This window comes from Paramormyrops kingsleyae, chromosome 2, assembly GCF_048594095.1.
Source record: "Paramormyrops kingsleyae isolate MSU_618 chromosome 2, PKINGS_0.4, whole genome shotgun sequence".
Taxonomy (NCBI): Eukaryota; Metazoa; Chordata; class Actinopteri; order Osteoglossiformes; family Mormyridae; genus Paramormyrops; species Paramormyrops kingsleyae.
In genome coordinates, this window is record NC_132798.1 from 9,870,034 (window position 1) to 9,888,418 (window position 18,385).

Here is an 18,385-nt window from a genome sequence, read left to right on the forward strand (position 1 = left end):
GATACAGTGGTAGATCAATGAGATGGTTTTGCCAGGAAATGTCTGGCAGTGAGCTCTCTCTGATACAATACAGCCAACCTCAATTGCCAGACAGCTGGAAGACTAACGGAGAAAAACTATTACTATAAATGTGTACATTTCCTGCTCTGTGGTACATCGGGTAAACGGATCACCAGCCATGAAACAGTAATCACTATATAAGATTACGTATAAAATTCAGGTAGTCTGTGTGGGCCATCTCAGATGCCTCATCTCGCGTTACATTAATGAGTTTATGAAGCAAAAGGCAATTAGCAGCAGTCACAGTGGTTATTGTGAGATTGCGGCAGCATTATAATTATCATTCACGATTATTAATTATGCATACAAATATAACAATTCCTGGTGATTTCAATTGCCCCGCTAAGACACTTTATACATCCCATTGTCTCCCTTTAGAAATAGATGCGGTGCATAATGGCATAAGGCAACCATCCATTCGGTTTGTACTCATCTTACTGGTTTATTGCAGAGACGGGATGTGACTGAATCGGTATGCTAATCGTAAACTTTACACCAGTCATCAATTATCCCCAAACGAGGCAAGACCTATTAAATCAACAGAAATTGCCCTGGAGAGAGAACGGGAGGTTTTAAACTGATAGATCACTATAGTCAAGTTTTTCCAACTGTGTATTTACAATGCATGACTGTAGGATGTAAAGACCCCCCCGACATTGCTTTAAATAATAACCGGGAGCCTTAACCACGCTGCGGTGGCCCTGCGCGCATGTGGGTCTTCGAAGTGAGCGCGTCCCCTCCCCTTTCTGACCCGCTGCCAAAGTATGTGAAATGCAATCCAAACACCCGGTCACAGAGCAGTTATTTTAAAACTTAAAACTCAGCTATTTCTAGACGAACATGGGGAGAATAAATAATGGATTGGTGGAAAATATCCCGACAAAGACTCGGTAACTAAAAAAAAAAAAAGGAAAAAGGGGGAAAAAAACTATCGGCGGAGTACAATGCCATGATGCCTCCCATTGTGGATCGGCTTTTGTTGCGCGCCGTCGGCTCTTTTACGGACTGAACCACTTCGATGTCTCTGCCTGTGGTCCTCCCCGGATCTTGTTGTCCTGTTGCTGGGGTCTCGCTGGCGTCTCAGTTAACCGATCCGGCTCACAGGAGTCGCCCCCGCTGCATTTCTGCTGGTGCGACTCGCATGCCTGCTTCCCAGTCGCGGTTGATCCCCGCGCTGCTCCCCGGCCGACCGCTGCTGTCCCTGGGACTGCTGCAGCTGGTGCTGGGCTGCTCCATGGTGGCGCTGTCCTTCGGAGCGCTGTCGCTCAGTAGCTCGCCGCCGATCCGGAATTCGTGCCCGTTCTGGGCCGGGTCCTCCGTAAGTACGGCTCCGTTGACTCTCGGCCCTGTTTTCGTGGAGCGGTCGGCGTGGTCACCCGCGCTCTCTCTTCGCGGCTCCGCATTTTAGCGGCTAACTTTACTAGCATGCTACACGCACAGGAGCGGCCACCCAGAAACAGCTTGCTTTGTGGGCGACTAACTACGCCGGCGTGCTTTATAACGGGCGTCTATCGGTCGCACGGAGACTTTGAAGTCGCGCACCTGAGTTAGCGGCGCGGAAACATCAACAGGTATCCCCCAAAAGCGGGCCCTGAAAACGGCCACTGTGAGAGACTTGGGTGCCGCTCCGGCCGCTTTCACACATATTTTAAACATGCAAACCATCCTGTTTAATGGAGGATAAAAACAATGAACAATGAATAGTAATCATGTCGAGCGCCGCGTGACTGGTACGGCTCTGATCCGACCCGATGACAGCAGCCATGGTGTCAAAATTTCTCCCTAATTAGTGTAATGAATGCAGTCTAATCAGTGGCTGAAACACGTATTTTAAAATGGCAACGTTATCATAATTGCAATATTTGAAATATCTGTGTCGAAAAATGTGCCGCCTTTGAATGTGATTTGGGACATCCCGGCCAGGGTGCCCTTTGCCGCCTGGGATAGGGGACAGCTCCCCTGCAACCCTGATCAGGATAAAGGGGTGGAAGATGGAAGAATGCGTATAACTAGTTCTAGTAAAACTACTTTTATTAATTAAAAAGATTATGCATTTAAATATTGTGGATGATATTACCAGAGTGTTTTGTTCAGATGAGTGGCTGTGTTACCAAATGACATGGTGATGATGATGAGTAGTACTGTGTTGGACAGTATAGGAAAATCTTGTTTCTGAAAATCCTCACCTCTTCCAGTAACACAGTTCCTCAGACACCATTCATATCCACTGTGATGGCCAGTGATCTGCAGGATAAGACAGGGTTGTCTCTTATAGATGGTGCAGTAAGGTTTCCAACGACCATAATAGCGTCAGAACCTACAGACTGGTTCTTAATGGTCTGGAGATGGTTAGAGGGAGCTGGCTGGTCCGCTGGCTTGATAGCCGAATATGCGATGTTGCTGTTAAGTCACGTGTCCGTGATCATTAGGAGACAGCAACTGAATTGACTTCAGTTTCATTGAATTTAATTGAATTGAATTGAATTGATGTTATTGTCTTTGGGCTATCTGGAGGTAACCAATACTGTTGTGAATGTTTAAGGCCAAGATAAGAAGGATAAACTTTGGCTGCTGCTATTCACTTTGGTGTCAAGTTCAATTTTAGCATAACTAACCCAATAGCAAGGGTTCCACTATCATTCGCCGGTATATATCAACTATATGCAAATATATGCAGTATCTTCATTGTTCTATGTACTATAATACTGTAGCTGAATTCACCAAATTGGTGTCTCAGTAATTAACATTATACTATATTAAGAAAGTCAGTGCTATATAAGGAGTCAACTTTTTAGGTCATAGGTGAAAATGTTTTGCTATATTTAGTTTTTCTGTAATTATCCTGCAGTGATGTCATTCACTTGTACCTCAATTACCAGTGTGTCAGTTTTATAATGTACCTGAAACATTGTTTTTTCTCTTCTTTTATATTAGTTGCTATGGCCTGTTTTGTGAAATAATTGATAATTAACTAGTTAAAAGCTGTTCAGCACCAGTTTGGATTCAAAATGCTTTGAGTCTGTTTCCAATAAACTTGTTTGCAGAACTAAATTTGTCAACTAGCCATTTTGTGTTACACCTGTATGTAATGTTTCGTAAGCATCTCACAATTAAGATATCTGATTGGGTAACTTTGTTGCTGTTGAGGCCAAGTCACAGGTTATGACTGTTGATTTTCTGGAGCTTGTCAAAGCGCATGACTGTTTTGTGGCGTTTTCCTTTGCATTTTGGTTCAGCGACTTTTGGCATCTGTTGCTACTGCAAATTGTATTTCATCTGAGCTCACGCTGCCTCAATGTTCTTATATCAGAGTTATGTGACGCACACACTGAGTTATATTGTTTTCTGTCCTCCAGCCCAATTACCTTTATCATAAATAGTTCTTTGAAATTGTTTTTCTGATTATGGGCATTTTATGAATAATGAGGCTCCATTTAAAGAACTGTGTAGAGGTGCACAAGCTAATATTAAAATGTTTTTCAAAAGAATTTGTGTCTCTAGTTTTCAAGCACTAACATCCTTCCAGTAAAATGTATGGGGTATTTCAGTTGGATGCTGAAACGTGTCAGTAGTTATTTTCGGTGAGGAGTGGAGGTTGGAGGTTACTCTAGATTGAAATCTAGAATAAATGCAACCTAAATTCCCCCTCCCTCCATATATATATATATATTTATTTAATTGTTAAAAAAGCATCCATAGCTGTTTGTTTTCCATAAATATCCTAAAAATATATATTTTTTGTGATTAAATACTTTGGAGGGCTGGTAGTTTTTCACATCTCACATCTTAAAATGTTACTGAGGTAAATAAACACTGTTTCCATACTTACCTAGTATTGGCTTTTCGATAACAGTGACGTTAGAACAGCTACACTGTTATGAGTGTGAAAAAGGGTGTTTAACATTGCACTTGTGTAATCCCCCTTTTATAGTTGTTTACACTTTACGTGCCTATAGTTCAGGTTTTCTTTATGCTTTCCTTTAGTTTAAAAAATAACTGAATACACTTTTCCCTTCATGTTCAAATAACAGTATTGTGTGCCTTGTGACATTTACGGTAGCAGGAGTGGATGTGCTGCCTGGTTCTTGCAGCCACTGCACCCGAGGCACACTGTACCTTTCTCCAGTGCATTAAAACCTTTACCACTGCCTGCAGCTGCTCTCCAGTTATTTGCAAACGTTATGAAAAGTTTAACTTCAATCCCTACAGTGCATGTAGGTGCAGGTGCTCTCCTGCGTGCCTGTCATTGTTGGATGTCTGTTTTGCCTCTCCGTGTGTGTGTGTGTGTGTGTGTGTGTGTGTGTGTCTTGTCTCCTTCTTTTTCACTCCACTCCTTTTTGCTTTTTTGCAGGTTATAGTCTCAGGAATCATAGGCCTCACAACATGGAGAAGGCCAATGCTGCTTCTGGTGGGTGGCTTAAGTCCATACATGTGCTAGTTTTCAGCCCTGTATTATACCAATCTTTCTGGAATTACACATCTAATAATATTCTGATAAAAAAAGTCGCATGGTCAGCTGACTTGTAGTCCTGTGCTTGATTTTGGAAGAAAACCAAAATACTATGAGTGGGAGACCCTGTTACTATAGGCCTGAGCCTCTAGTATTGGTATAGACTTGCTTTTCATTGTTAGACAAAACAACTTTCCACAGAATTTTACACCGTGCTACCACAATTATTGGTAAACATTTCTCCCACAAAGTTCTGCCTACTTTCGGTCCTCTGGGAGAGCCTTGGTTAGCTATACTAAAGGCGTTTTGTGGACACTCAGCTGTTCAAAGTTCTCTGGAATGTGTACCTTTGTGTTAATGCCTAAACGAGTGTTCGTCTGTTAGTAAGAGAGAGATTCCGCAGCCAGCTTGCAGCCATGCCAAATGCTATTTGCGTGTGTCGCAAAATTTCACAGTCTATTCATAAGTTTCACCAAAGGCCATTTCAGGGGTGCTTATGGGAGGGTCGGGGCCAAATTTTGTAGCATCTATTCACAGTCTCCAATCACAAATCAGGCCTAGAAGTAGAGGTACGTTGTTAGGGCTTATGAGATCAGTATGGCTACCTATTGCTGCATGCTATATAGAGGCTATAAATTTAGCCTATTGCATGTCTCAACACTCACACATGTTATGGCTCAGGCATTTTGACGTAAGAGGATCATGCTGTGAATCTGCAGTTCGATATGAACATGAGATTCATATAAGCTGACAGATGAGCTTCGTCAGAGTAGATCTTCCACACGGGTCATTTTTGCACCCTCTGCCATTTAGACGTCAGTGTTGTTCTTTCATAATATCGCACCTGGCAAACATTTAATTGTTCTCTGGTGCTAGAGTTAAGCCAAGGACATAGCAGTTGTATTCTGGAGAATTCTGGTAAGCCAGAGCTTCCAGTGACATTTAGAAGTCAATTTTCTCTCTGCTCTGCCTGCTGTTATATACTGATCTCTGTATTACTAAGTGTCATCACTGGGTCACTATAAGAACTGTGGAAAAACGTATGTGTTTATTTTATTGAGACACTTCTTCATTTGAAATGAATGTTGTGTTGTGCTTTATTTCTCCTGTAGCTGAAGCCATTGTATGTGACACGTTGTCAGAATGATATCCATATGTAAACCACTTGTACAAAGCACATACCATTCCGGGGCAGAGCCAATCAGGAACCTCCGACAGCTGTGTTTTTAATCTGAGAGGTTACGCCAGGTTAATGTGTAGTGTCTATGGTCTGTAATTGGAGAGGCTGGCTGAGAGCTGAGAGTCACTGACGGAGGGAGATCCTTAAAACCAAGATGGACCCTGAGTCTGGCCTCTGGGAAAGCTTGGTTAGTTCCCGTTTTACCCAAGATAGTATTTTATAAATAAAGGCACTGAAGAGCGCAATGCGTGGGCTTGGACCCTGGAAGATCTCGCATATTCCCAGTTGTGGGCAAGATATTAATGAAGATATTGGAATCCAGATGAACGTAAACCATGTGCTCAACACCTCCGTACTGCCCAGCATCAGTAGAATGCCTGCCCCCCCCCTAATTGTTACATTCTTGTCTCCTGCAGGTGAACCTCTTTGTCCTTCTTTCCGTGGTCTGTGTCCTGCTCAACCTGGCTGGATTTATCTTATGCTGTCAGGGAGCACAGCTGGTCTCCGGCAAACCTCACTGTCAACTGGTAAGAGAAAATCCTGTCTCTCGTCACCGCCGCCTCTCGGAGCGGCTCGGGCCAAAACCTAGCATGGTTACCCTTTGCTGCCTCAGCCAGCAAGGTACCGTAATCCAGCTGTGGACTGATCCTACCTCCTCACCTTCAACACAGATGGGGTTACTGGAGTCACGGAAGTAAGGGAACTTACCAAAATGTTGTCTTACTCTTATCAAGCTGCTTTTTCTTATGGTAAGAACCAGTGATGTCAAAGTCATCGTTGAGAACTTCATGTTAGCAGGTTAAATTTTTTTCATGGATGGCTTTGAGTTTGATGATTGACTGAAATTGCCACTGCGTAGAGACAGTTAATTTAGTCATTGTGGAAATCTAAAATAAAATTCGGTGTCTGAAGAAACACATGTTAACATGCTGTAGCTTGCAGGCATCAGCAATGTGGTTTCTTAAATGATCCAACTTGCTCCTCTCCTGTAAGGAAATGAGGAGTTTGCATTTAACTGTTAAAAAAACAACGTGATGAATAAATGAGGTTTAGGAAGTATGTGCTAAGTGTCAGATTTGAAGTGAGACATGACAAGACGAGCAGGAGGGCAGCTTTGTCTGCTGAACTCTATGCTGTAATGATCCAATAGCTAATTAGCGTTAATATCCTGTTTCTACTCCACTGGTACACGGAGTGAAAATTTCTTGTAGTTTGGTGAAGCTTGTGATTGTGAGACATCTCACCCCGCATGCAGACGTGATAGCGTTTCGTTTATTAGGAGTGAGCATATTGAGGCGATATGTTTATTGTACTGTCCCAGGAAGTATGTCATATCTGCTGCTGGTTACAGGAATGACTCACAAAGAGGAACAACAAGCTTAAGAAATGGATAATAGCGGATAACAATTATAAGCTAATTATTTGTAGCGTAGTGGATTCTGTCATAGTTCTCATAATCACGAGTTCATCCTTATTGCTATTCACTTGCTCTTTTTATTATGTTCTTTTTGTCGTGTTTTCGAGTTAAATTGTACCACGAGTGATAAATAGGTTCTTAATTTGATCTGTCTGTAATGCCGAGTTAATTAACTTTGCGGCTATATGGTTGAAGCCTTAAGCCTGTGATTGGCGATGGGGAGTGCTCTGGCCTGGCAGAGTAAATTCCTGGATGATGTTTATGAACATGGTTCCTCTGTAAAGGAATGTCTTCAAGTACCCCTGCTCCTTGTCTTTGTACTTCTAAATATAGATATAGATTAGGGATATACCCATCTTCACATCCATGTGATCACAGTCAGTCGTTTTGGAGTTTAAAAGAATTCCGTTTGATTATGAACATGTAATGTTTCACTCGGCAGATTCCAAATACCTTGGAGCATCAACGGTGTAGGTTAAACTGTGGGATGTTGCACGTCACACCCCCCCCCCCTCCATGCCTCCCGTTGCGATCCGGTGAAATGCAGGACGCTGGTTTGGGAGGGGTTACTGGCTCCCCGCCGTGAGCCCTGTTGGCGGTAGCCTCTCTTCTCGGAGTGACTAATGGAGCCTCCTGGTTGAGCCATCTGTTCGCGGGGCTGGGCTGTCAGCGGCTTCACAGCAGCCCCGCCTGAAGGTGAAGTCTCACACGAAAATGCCCCTAAAATGCCAGGAGACGGATGGCACCTCTACACTCATCCATGCGCCGGCACTCGTTTGCTCTGGCCTGGTGTGTGTTTCTGAAGCGACTGTGGAGCCTGTCCCCCTCTACGAGGTGAAATGATATGTTTAAAGCGCAAGGCAGTATGGTGGGGGTGGTTGGAGGTGATCGAGGGGGCGGGGTGTCTAGAAAGAGACACATAAACCTGTCGACTCCAGATGGAGAGCCCCCCCGGCCCCCAACTTAACTTCAGTAGGAGACGGATGGGAGTTATTTATAATCTCTGTATTCTCTCAGCCCCCCTCCCCATCAGTCTTATACCACAGACTAATTATCACATGTAAGGAGGTCACGTGTTCGAGGAGACACTAAAGTTACCCCTCTCCTGTTTGACACTATCTTTTCCCAAATCGCTGCCAAACATATTGAAATATTTAACCACAGATGTCTCTTTAGAAAAAAAAAAAAGTTTAGTATTTTTAGTTAGTGGTATTTTGAAAGATAAATTATTCATCATTACTCCCGCCAGTGTAGGGAGCCTGGCTGTATCCCACGACATGCTGTATCGATGCCTGTCCAGGAGTCCCGCGTGAGCCCCTTGTTGTTGTGTCGGGGCTTTGTGGAGTGGCAGGGAGAGCTTAGGGTTAGGGTGGCTTGGGGGCTCATTACTCATTTTATCATTTGGCAGAGAGTGGGGAAGCACAGTGGGGGTTAAATGTGGGTCCTGTCTAAATGCCGTTTTTTGTTGATTCGATTCAATTCAATTGGGAAGGCCTATTGGGACAAGCCAAACCTCTTAAACAATGCATTTCTCAATTTATTTTGCATCTTAAGGAGGTAGTCCATCTCATACTGCGAACTTGTACCTCAGCTCTCCTTAATTGTGCTGTGCTTGACTTTGTCTTCTGCTGGAGTAGTTTCACTTCTGTCCAGTTAGAAGTTAATGCGGTCAGTAAAGCTATAGGAGACTGTGCTGTTGATGCTGAGACCTGATTATTTAGGGTTTTGGGTATCAGTCTGCCAGCCAATGCACTACTGTCTGAGGAGCTGCTGTACCGTATTAACTGCAGTATTAAAGCACGCTGCCTTGGCAGGGCTGTTTCATAGTAACACTATACACTGGAGCATACATACAGACATACATACAATCTTTGTCACTCCTCTTTATCTGGTGAGGATCTCGGCATGCCAAGCAGGTCAGACTGAAGTTCTCCTAAGGCCAATAGACTCTTGGTCTTTCTCGGTAATTCTCGGACATTCACAAGCCAGCTTGGACACATGATCCTTTTAGTGTGTCTTGGGTCTGCCCCAGGACCTCTGCTCAGTGGGATATACCTGGAACTGTCCAGGTGTCATCCTTGTGAGATGTCCGAACCACTGCAGCTGACTTCTAAAAGAAGAGCAGGGTGTCTATTTTGAGGTCCTTGGGAATCTCCAAAGCCCTAACCGATGAGCCAAAACATTGTGACAACTCCCACATGAAGCAAATGACATCTACGATCTCATAATGACGGTGCACGTCAAGGTCTGGGATGTTGTCTGTTTGTTTGTTTCTTCAACATCTTGCATTGGTGAGTCTTGGCTGCCCAATACTTTGTCAGTGAATCAAGGTTTTCTTCCCTCTTTGGAACACTGTGGGCAGGTAGTCACCATGGCTGACTGAGCCCCACACAAGCCTTGGTGTTTTGGAGATGCTGTGACCCATTTGTCTGGCCATGACCATTTGACCCTTATCTCAGTTACTCATTTGTTCTGCATTCAACATGTCGACTACGAGTACAGAATATTAGCTTATATATCCCAGACCCTGACATATATGCCATCATACGCTGAAATAATACAGTCCTACCATAATCCTCGCCATCTCAGTGAAGCAGGGTGTTAATGCACATCGGCATGCCGGTGCTCTGTCCTGAGTGTGCCTTGCTGTTCCCCTTCGAAGAGCGAAAGGGGCGACGTCTGCATATGCTGTGCCGACGGTTTCAGCAGTGGGTGTTCCGATGAGAAGATGTTTAAGCTCAACCCTGGCAACTCCTGCGAAACCATGAGGGTCCTGCTCAAGGTTGGTCTGCATGCATCTGGGTATGGGCAAGGCTCAAAAGGCAGAGATTATGTGAGGAATAGTCAAGGGATGGAAAGTACAAGTGCTTCTTGGCTGTCTTCTGGTTTGGATGTTTTTGGGGGGGGTGTGTGCTTAATTATGTCAAAGTGACAGCAGGCTAGAAATACTGTTTATGTGAGAGAGGCTTTCACACTTACTTTCACCATTTTTCTACCACACCAGGTACCTCACTATTGGTACTTCTAGAAGGTGCCAAAACTACGGTAGTTCAAGCTGTTGGTTTTCCACTGCGTAAAAACTGGTACTGGTGCCGAAAGACATCGCAGTGTGAGGCGGGGTATTTTGTACTGAATTCGAAAAACGGTCGTTGTATATTATAGGGATTGGCGCTGTGCGATATTAATACAAACAACGCATGTTAGACGCATATAATTCTTACGTTGCTAGTCAGCTAAATTAAGGCTTTTTCTTACCTTCAATTCTGAACCGACATTATAGCGCGGGGGTTAAATTTCTGCTAAAATGTTTTTACTATGTTACTCTGTCATAGGAAAAAGACTGCAATAGAAATCATTGCAATTTTAATTCTTATTCCTTTTACAGATTCTTATATGTTTAACAATCTATTTAAAGCTTACCTCCGCTGCTTTTTCATGAGCACTGCATACGTCCTCCGAGACAATCGTAATCATTTTCATCCTTGCCGTTTAAATCACTCAAAGACGGGTTTGTGAGAAATTTGTTTTATGAAAAACCCAATATTTATTACAACTAAATGACATTGCTATATTCAAAAATCACATTAAATCACATTGCTATATTAGTATATTCAACAAAATACTAAATACTAACGGATGTTTTAGTTGTATATGTTCTTATGACCAAATAGCATTTTTTATTTTTTTTTGCTTTGTTTATCATTATTTTCTGAAGTTGAAACCATTTTCATAGCAGCTTTTGTATTGTGTTTCAGCGGCAGGCTATTTGCATGACCAATTGACAAAGAAAGCGTTTCAAGTCGCACCCCAAAGTACTGAACTACCAAAGAAGTACCCCCGTTGATTTGGCACTTTCCGTACTGGAACTTTTGGTACTGATACTCGACCAGAAGTCAATGGAAAAGTGAAAGTACTGAGATTACCAAAAGTACCATACTCGGTGGCTACCTACTTCAGTTTTGCTGTTACATCACATAGGAAAAGCATTCTTTGCCTTCTTGAGCCAGGTACACACAGATAGGAGAGGATCATTTTAATCGACTGCTGTTTGTTAGGGTCAGCATGCCTTGTTAGAGTGATTCTGTCTAGTGCTGGTCCCTCCTCTCTTCACTCCACTGCAATTTAAAATTTTCTTTTTTCCCCCTTCCAGAAAGTTCTATTTGCCCTTTGCGCCCTTAACGCCCTGACCACGGCGGTATGCATGGTGGCCGCGGCCCTGCGGTACCTGCAGATCTTCGCGGCGCGGCGCCCCTGTGCTGTGAGTGAGTCGCCAAGCATCAAGGCCCCCCCCCCCCCCGCAGCATCTTCTCAGCCGCTTGCAAACACTTGCTTGGGGGTTTTTCCTGGGTGCCTTTTTCAGTTTTGGATAGATACTTGGGTGTGTTGAGTTTTTTTTTATTTATTATTCTTCAAGTTATTATGAGGACCATAAATTGTCATGACATCATTTGTAGAGTCCAAACTGGCACGATCGCCGTGATCACATGATGAGTTTTTAGCTGTGAATAAAGATGTGTGTGATTGGCTTATGCCTGTGGCCTCTGTCCAGGGTAACTTGAGCTTTAGGAAGGAGCGATTTGGTTAATGATTCGCCACCAGCTGACCAATGGCTGTGCTGCTCTAGGGGTGACTCTGGGCAGCTGCTGGTGTTCTGAGAGCTGTTCTTCTACAGCAGGACGAGCCCCGATCAGCAGCCGAGGAAGGCGAGGATACGGCCAATGTCCCCGACCCGGACGAGTTTGTCCCACCAGCCCCACCCCCGTCCTACTTCTCCACCTTCTACTCCTATACGCCTCGACTGGCTCGACGGTACGCTCCTCCCCTGCCTGTTCACCTCGTCTACTCCCACTTACGATGGACTCCATGGCTCATGTGTGGGTCACTCTTTCATAGGATGTTTGGCGACAGCGTGATCCCTCTGCCTCATATATATGGTGCCAGAATCAAGGGGGTGGAGGTCTTCTGTCCCCTGGACCCTCCTCCACCCTACGAAGCCATTGCCGGACAATCGGAAAACATTTCCTCCCAGGTACCTTGCTGGAATTCTCCTTCTGCACATCTTCTGCAGGCCTAGGTTTTTAGCTTTTTATTCTCCTACAAACACACTGCAGTCCAGGTACATATTTATTGTACAAGGTTTTGTGGGTTTGGTTTATGTAAATATCGATGATCATCGACATTAATGATGTAAAGAAACCCAACTGCATCTTAATAGTATGCTTCAAAATGTATCATTTTGTATTTGCTGCTCAGACACGGGAAGATGGTTTTAAAGATATGCATGCTTCTTCTGCCTGGTTAGCCCTAGCTATTATATCTGCCTGTCTTGCCTGCAGACGGAAGTTCAGATGACCATCGTGACCGAGGGTTTGAGTGAGAGCTGTGACCCGCAGACAACCAGAGCAGGTGAGGGAGACTCCTTGGTGCATCAAACATACTGAAGCATGAAGTTTTAGACTCGCGTATGCCAGTGGCTGATGTGTACAGAGTGAAGGCTTTCATTGTGTATACAGTCAATCCTGCTACAATGTGACTAAAGCGTTCCTGAAAAATCTTACATTCACTAAAATCGCATACTAAAATACACATATCCAATGGGAAACACAGACTTAGGAGAATGTGACTCCAAGACGTTGTAACTTACGGCAAACAAAATGGATTAAATAATAACAATGATACCAGTGCCCAGTAATGCATTTAAAATAAGAAATAATACATTCTCATCCTTGCATTGGAATATAGACCGGTTAATATTTTAATGGTGTCTCATGGTAATGCTGCGTCATATGTTTTAAATGTATTACTTGCGGAACATTGAACTGAAGGTTGACTTTAAAAAAATTATATCGCAGATCAAATTGCAATATCTGTCAGAAAAATCACGATAAACTATTTTCTCAAAACTGTTCGAGCCTTTTCGGGAGTAATGATGGCTAAAAACGACATTTCATGAACCATTTGCTGTATTTTTTGACCCCACTAGATGGTGCTCTTGGTTTACTTTGGGGTATGCTTTGAGTCCTTTTTGACCAAGTATGGGCAGAAAATGGCCCATAAAGCGTTGTCTGGAGCCGCAGCCACCATACGGCTGAGCATGCACACAGCACAAATACAGCAGATTATGGTAGTGATGGACAAAATGACACTTCATGAACCATTTGCTGTACTTTAGTTGTTTTGGGACACGCTTAGTGTCCTTTTTTGAACAGAGAGCACCATTTAGCGGGGGTCAAAAACTATAACACATGGTTCATGAAGCGTCATTTTGTCCATCACTAGATTACGGTATGCAGAAGGGTAGTGAAGGCAACGTGGCTGCAGACAGCCTACAAATGTAAGCGAATTAAAAAAAACATTTCTCTGTTTTTATACAACAATTTGTCAAATAATTTTAGATTTTTAGAATCTAAGACTTTGACCTGTGAAATGCGTAGATACACAAAAAGTTCAATTATTCTAAATTTGAAAATCGGTTTGACCGATTCACTGAAAAAGAACCAGTTCAAATGATTCAGTCACGAATCAGACATCACTATTGTTCACTTGCTTAGCTGTTTTTGTGTGCAAGTAGTGTTTTTTGCTAAGACCGTTGTAGCACTTTTCTCTCTGCTTGAAATTGTGTAAAAACAAGTGCGATTCTGCTTGCAGTAGTGTTAGAACTGATTTGCGGTGTGATATCTGGTGTTATAGCAGGACTGACTGTTTACATTTTGCAAGGCCATTAATCTACAGAAAGTATTATGGGTTGTAAGAGGTTTTAAAAACAGAATAAACCTCACTTTCAAATCAGAATTCGCCTGTTTTGTTGATGTTGTTAACATCATGTTGATATTCAAACTTAAGAGGGACACCTTTTCTAGAATTTTAGTCAGTTTTAATGAAAATTCTCAAACAGATTAGAAATAAACACATCTCCAAAAATTCTTAGATACAAGCTGTTTTACTTTTTTTGAATGTTATTACCAAGATTTATTTTCATTTGTGAAAAGAATGGCATCATTGTGCCATTTGTCAAGGGAAAATGATTTTGATGAATTCATTTGCTATAATTCAGTCAGTTTTCTGGTTTTACTGTAATTTCCAGCAGCTATGCATAATATATTTTCATTTCTGAGATGTCTGTATAGTGGCATCTCAGCTATACAGATAAATGCATGTATTGTGATAGTTTCTAATGCATGTTCAGATATAATGGTATAAGCAGTGCAACCTTTTGTTTGAGTTTATTGCGACATAAATGAATCGGGTACACATCCATGCTCTAACAGCTTTGTCTGGTCAGGGTCATGGGACAGTCTGCAGCCCATTCCCAGCAGCGCGGAGCACAAGACTGGGGTCTGGACAGGGTCGGGACAGGATTCCAGTCCGTCGCAGGACACACACATTAACCCGCCCGGTATGCATGCTGCTGCCTGAATCATACTCTTGGTACTTGGCTCTCTTTAATTGAAAGTGGCGCTTTGTGTGAAGCACAGATATATTACACTTCACTGTATGAGATGTGCGTTACGTTCCTGTTCTGCAAGGTGCCTCTCATTTCCTGAAACTGGCTTCTGGCACTGTCGAGAATTTGAATATTCTATCGCATTGTGCTGGCTCCTGTTAAAACAAATTATGTTGTACTCCCCCACCCCCCCTGTATTATTGGTCTTGTGCTGTGCAGCCTGATGTTGGGGGGGGGTGGTTTAAAGAGAACTGCTGACAGGAGCCACTGGTGAGAATCTGACAAAGGGCGCGTTTGGTCCGGCTCTCTGTGTTTGTGCACGTAGGCGGGGGGGGCGGGGGGGCAGGTTCGCTCCCGTATGCCAACCCACCCTCTGGGGCATCTCTGTCTCCTCCGCCCCACCACTCCCAGTCGCTCCTGAGCCTCCTCCCACTTCGCTCGGGGCGGTTTCATGTGCCGCAACCGGCGCCGATTTGTCATCTCTAACGAGGCAGTAGCCTTCGTGCTAACGGGATCATCTTTGTACCTTGGCTGTTTTCCAGGATGCTCGCACACCCCGACGCCCCCCCAGGTACAGCGCAGACCTGTGCAGGCCCTTCTGTTGGCCGCCAGGGATCCTTTCCGGCAGCATGTCCGTAGGTCCAACAGCGACCCCATCCTGCTGGACCTGACCTCCAAAGGTAGCGAGTGGTGCTAATGCGGTAGCTGGTGGGCGGGGCTCATCAGGGTGTAAGTACAGCATTTTAGTAAAGTGGCCTGTCTTCTGATACTCATTACGTATCTCCTGCACCTTTAAAAATGTCAGGTTTTAAAATCTGCTTTAAATTTGATAGCGTCGTTTTCAGTGTAACCATATACTACCTCTTCCCCAGAGAGATTAGAGCCATCGGTGTCAAAAATGCCTCAGAGGTTGATAGCTGAGACTAGCATGAGCGCAGGGAACCTCACAGTGTAGATAATTTATGTACAGAATAGATACACTGCAGTCAGACACCATTTCTGTGTCATTCTTCATTATGCACATTGTGGGTAAATCATGTTTAGTACCTGTCTGTAGAATATAATTTGGGTTCGTCTCTCTTATCTGACACAGAATTTGAAGCTGAACCAGAATTTAGGAAGTTATTGAATAAAACCAAGTTTCTAAGTTGGCATTTCGAATTTTAAAATTACACGTATTAAAAACATGTATTTCTAATTAATGGTGCAAATTAAAACTTTCTAATTGCAAACAGTTGCATCATACCCCTGATCTTCATCTCACACACACACACACACACACACAAACTGTTTTTTTGTTTTTTTTTTGCTATGTGCGCAAATGGGGGGGGGGGGTGGGGTCCTCCATCTGTCAGCAGACACATTAGTAGCCTTTTAAATATAGTCCATTACATCTTCAGAGTTACAGCGGTGGCCACATCATCTTAGCTTTCAAGACGTCTGCTGAGAGGACCGGCGCGTGTGCACAAATGCACGCACGCACGCACACACAGGAATCACCAGTGAGTGAAGTGTGCTGCAGTGCGTCATGAGACCGTGCTGGATCTTGCTGCCTTCTCTCCAAAGTGCTGAGCTGTGAGGCCGCCACGCAGACAGACGGCCGGCCAGAGGTTGCAACGGTGACACTTCGCAGGGGGGTGAGTCACCGGAAGCCCCGCCCCAGCTCCATGGTTGACTACCAGAGCTACCAGGACACCAAGCAGCTGGTGGCCCGCTTCCTGGAGCACTCCTCCTGCAGCCTGACACCAGAGGTACAGGAGCTGGTCAACAGCATTAAGACCGTGCTGCGCTCCGACCAGGAGCACATGGAGGAGGCCGTGCGCAGCGCCAGCTTCATCGACCAGGTCAGTGAGCAGCAGGGGGCGACAGGGAGCGGCTGCTGTAGAGACACACTTAGTTTTAATCTGACCATTAATGCTTTTTGCTTGTTGTGTGGGCTTCCTCTTGCCATCGAAAGACGGGTCGGAAGTTAATCTGATCCTCTCCTTGTCCTTGCCTGTTCAGGTCATGATGACTGACCCCCAGGGCCCCCCTGCGCAGCCGGCGCAGCCAGTGCAGCCGGCTCAGCCTGCGCAGCCAGTGCAGCCGGCGCAGCCAGTGCAGCAGGCACAGCTGCAACCCACGGTGGCTTCGCAGACACTGCCCCTGAGGAACCGGCCAGCCCTGCTGCACCTGCGCAGCTGTGGGGACCTGAGCACCTTCACCAAGGAGGAGCCGCCATCCGAGGAACGGAAGGCAGGCTCAAGGAAGAGCTCCAGGGCGGGGTCCCGGGCAGGCTCCAGGGCCGAGCACGAACGTCCCCACAGCCTTATTGGGGTCTTCAGAGAGACGGTCCTCTAAGAAGCCAATGCTGACAAAGGCTACCTATGTTGGCACCCCCTCTGGTGGAGAACACTCTCCACTGCACTTGGCCGAGGAGAGCCCGCTTCATACGGGATTGCAGCGTGCAGCCGGTTCCAGACGCGGTCTACTCTGAGGAGGTGTGCGTCGTTTTCCTGTGTGCGTGTTCGTTTGTGCATGTGACCTCCTGGAGATGAGAATCCCTGCAGTCGCTGGGCTCACCAGAAATTGCATTTCCTTTTTTTTCGGTAAGTAGACCCTGAAATGCCTCCCTCACTGCTAGAATGAGGGTCCCTTTCAGGTTAGTGCCTTCAGTGTTACTGACAAGGTGCGAGTTGAGGCATTTCTTTCAAACTGGAGTTGGGAATAAAACTAAACCTTTTTTTGGGTTTTCTGCTGAGAACACAGTGATACTTATCACTATTTTGTCTTTATCAAGCATATATAATTGCTGGTTCTTTTGTAGACTATATGCCAAAATACTCATCTAATTGCATATTTAAAAAATCAGTATATAACAAAGGAACAAATATCCACTTATGTATTAAAAATTTGACTTATAAAAGAGCTACATGTGTGTATTTGACCTTAGTTGTCTTTTTTTTTTTTTAATATTGTGTATTAACTTTTTTGTCTCCATATATATGGAAGTCTCTGCTGAGGCAGTGAGGTGTGACAGGTGGCACCTACCCAGTAAGTTTACCTCAACAATGTGACGTGATGTACTTCCTCTGTGGAGGGTCCTTCCACATCCCCCTGTCACTGTGTACAGGTTTGTGATAAGAGGAAGGCGGCTTTGAAGTCGTGGGTAGTAGGATTATCACATGCTTCGGAGTTGCCAGTGGGTCTGGCCTGTCCCGCGAAAAACCCATGCCTACTGCAGACTAACCTCCCTCAGCGTTAATGCCATCCAGTCGTCTAAAGCTCTGCTGCCATACTGTATGTACGGTGATACAGCGGCTTACAGCTGCGTGAACCGGCATCACACTGTCCTCCGGAAATGTAAACTTAAGGGCATGGTTTCCCATTGTGTAAAGAGAACGTGAGATAATAAATTTGGCATTGGGAACGAGTGGTGTTTTTTTGGAACTGATCTGTCGACCTGAATGCTCTGTCCTTAACTGACTAACATGGCTAATTAAATTTATTATTCAAAGAATTTTTAAAAGTGAAAATACAGGATGTACATGTAGTCTTTCTTTGGACTTGAGTTGGTAAAATTCTAGCATAAGTAGTTGTGGCCAAATGAAGCTTTATGAACCATTTGCTGTATTTTTTGACCCCACTAGATGGTGCTCTTGGCTTGTTTTGGGCATTTTTCAGACAGAGCACCATCTAGTGGGTCTGAAGATATATCAAGTGGTTCATGAAGCTTCATTTGGCCAACACTAGTTACAGGCCTTGGACCTTAAGTACTGTCCTACCTGCTGTAGGGCCTCCTGTGGGTAGCCATCCTTACGCCTTCCAACAGCCAGGTGCAATCTGCCAACTAAA

At 44.5% G+C, this 18,385-nt stretch overlaps 1 protein-coding gene across 4 annotated transcripts; it reads left to right on the forward strand.

Annotated features, from left to right (window-relative positions):
* The first annotated feature begins 788 nt into the window (after positions 1-788).
* fam189a2 (family with sequence similarity 189 member A2) lies at positions 789-17,960 on the forward strand. Of its 4 annotated transcripts, none has more exons than XM_023803366.2 (12): positions 789-1,378; positions 4,412-4,468; positions 6,107-6,217; positions 9,770-9,889; positions 11,258-11,365; positions 11,783-11,916; positions 12,001-12,136; positions 12,444-12,513; positions 14,390-14,503; positions 15,094-15,231; positions 16,118-16,395; positions 16,556-17,960. In XM_023803366.2, the coding sequence occupies exons 1-12, from the start codon at positions 1,079-1,081 to the stop codon at positions 16,889-16,891; spliced, it is 1,902 nt and encodes a 633-aa protein (XP_023659134.2). In that variant the 5' UTR covers positions 789-1,078; the 3' UTR covers positions 16,892-17,960. The 4 variants fall into 4 exon arrangements, with proteins under 4 accessions (XP_023659134.2, XP_023659133.2, XP_023659136.2 ...); XM_023803365.2 differs by having other exon boundaries at positions 792-1,378; positions 11,780-11,916; XM_023803368.2 differs by lacking the exon at positions 9,770-9,889 and having other exon boundaries at positions 792-1,378; positions 11,780-11,916.
* Positions 17,961-18,385: the final 425 nt, after the last annotated feature.

Excerpts from the sequence above, each read along its gene's own strand:
- fam189a2 (XM_023803365.2), top strand. The coding sequence starts at position 1,079 with ATGTCTCTGCCTGTGGTCCTCCCCGGATCTTGTTGTCCTGTTGCTGGG. Across the intron at positions 11,366-11,779 it reads CGGCGCGGCGCCCCTGTGCT|CAGGACGAGCCCCGATCAGC; the intron begins GTGAGTGAGTCG and ends GTTCTTCTACAG. Across the intron at positions 16,396-16,555 it reads GCGCCAGCTTCATCGACCAG|GTCATGATGACTGACCCCCA; the intron begins GTCAGTGAGCAG and ends TTGCCTGTTCAG.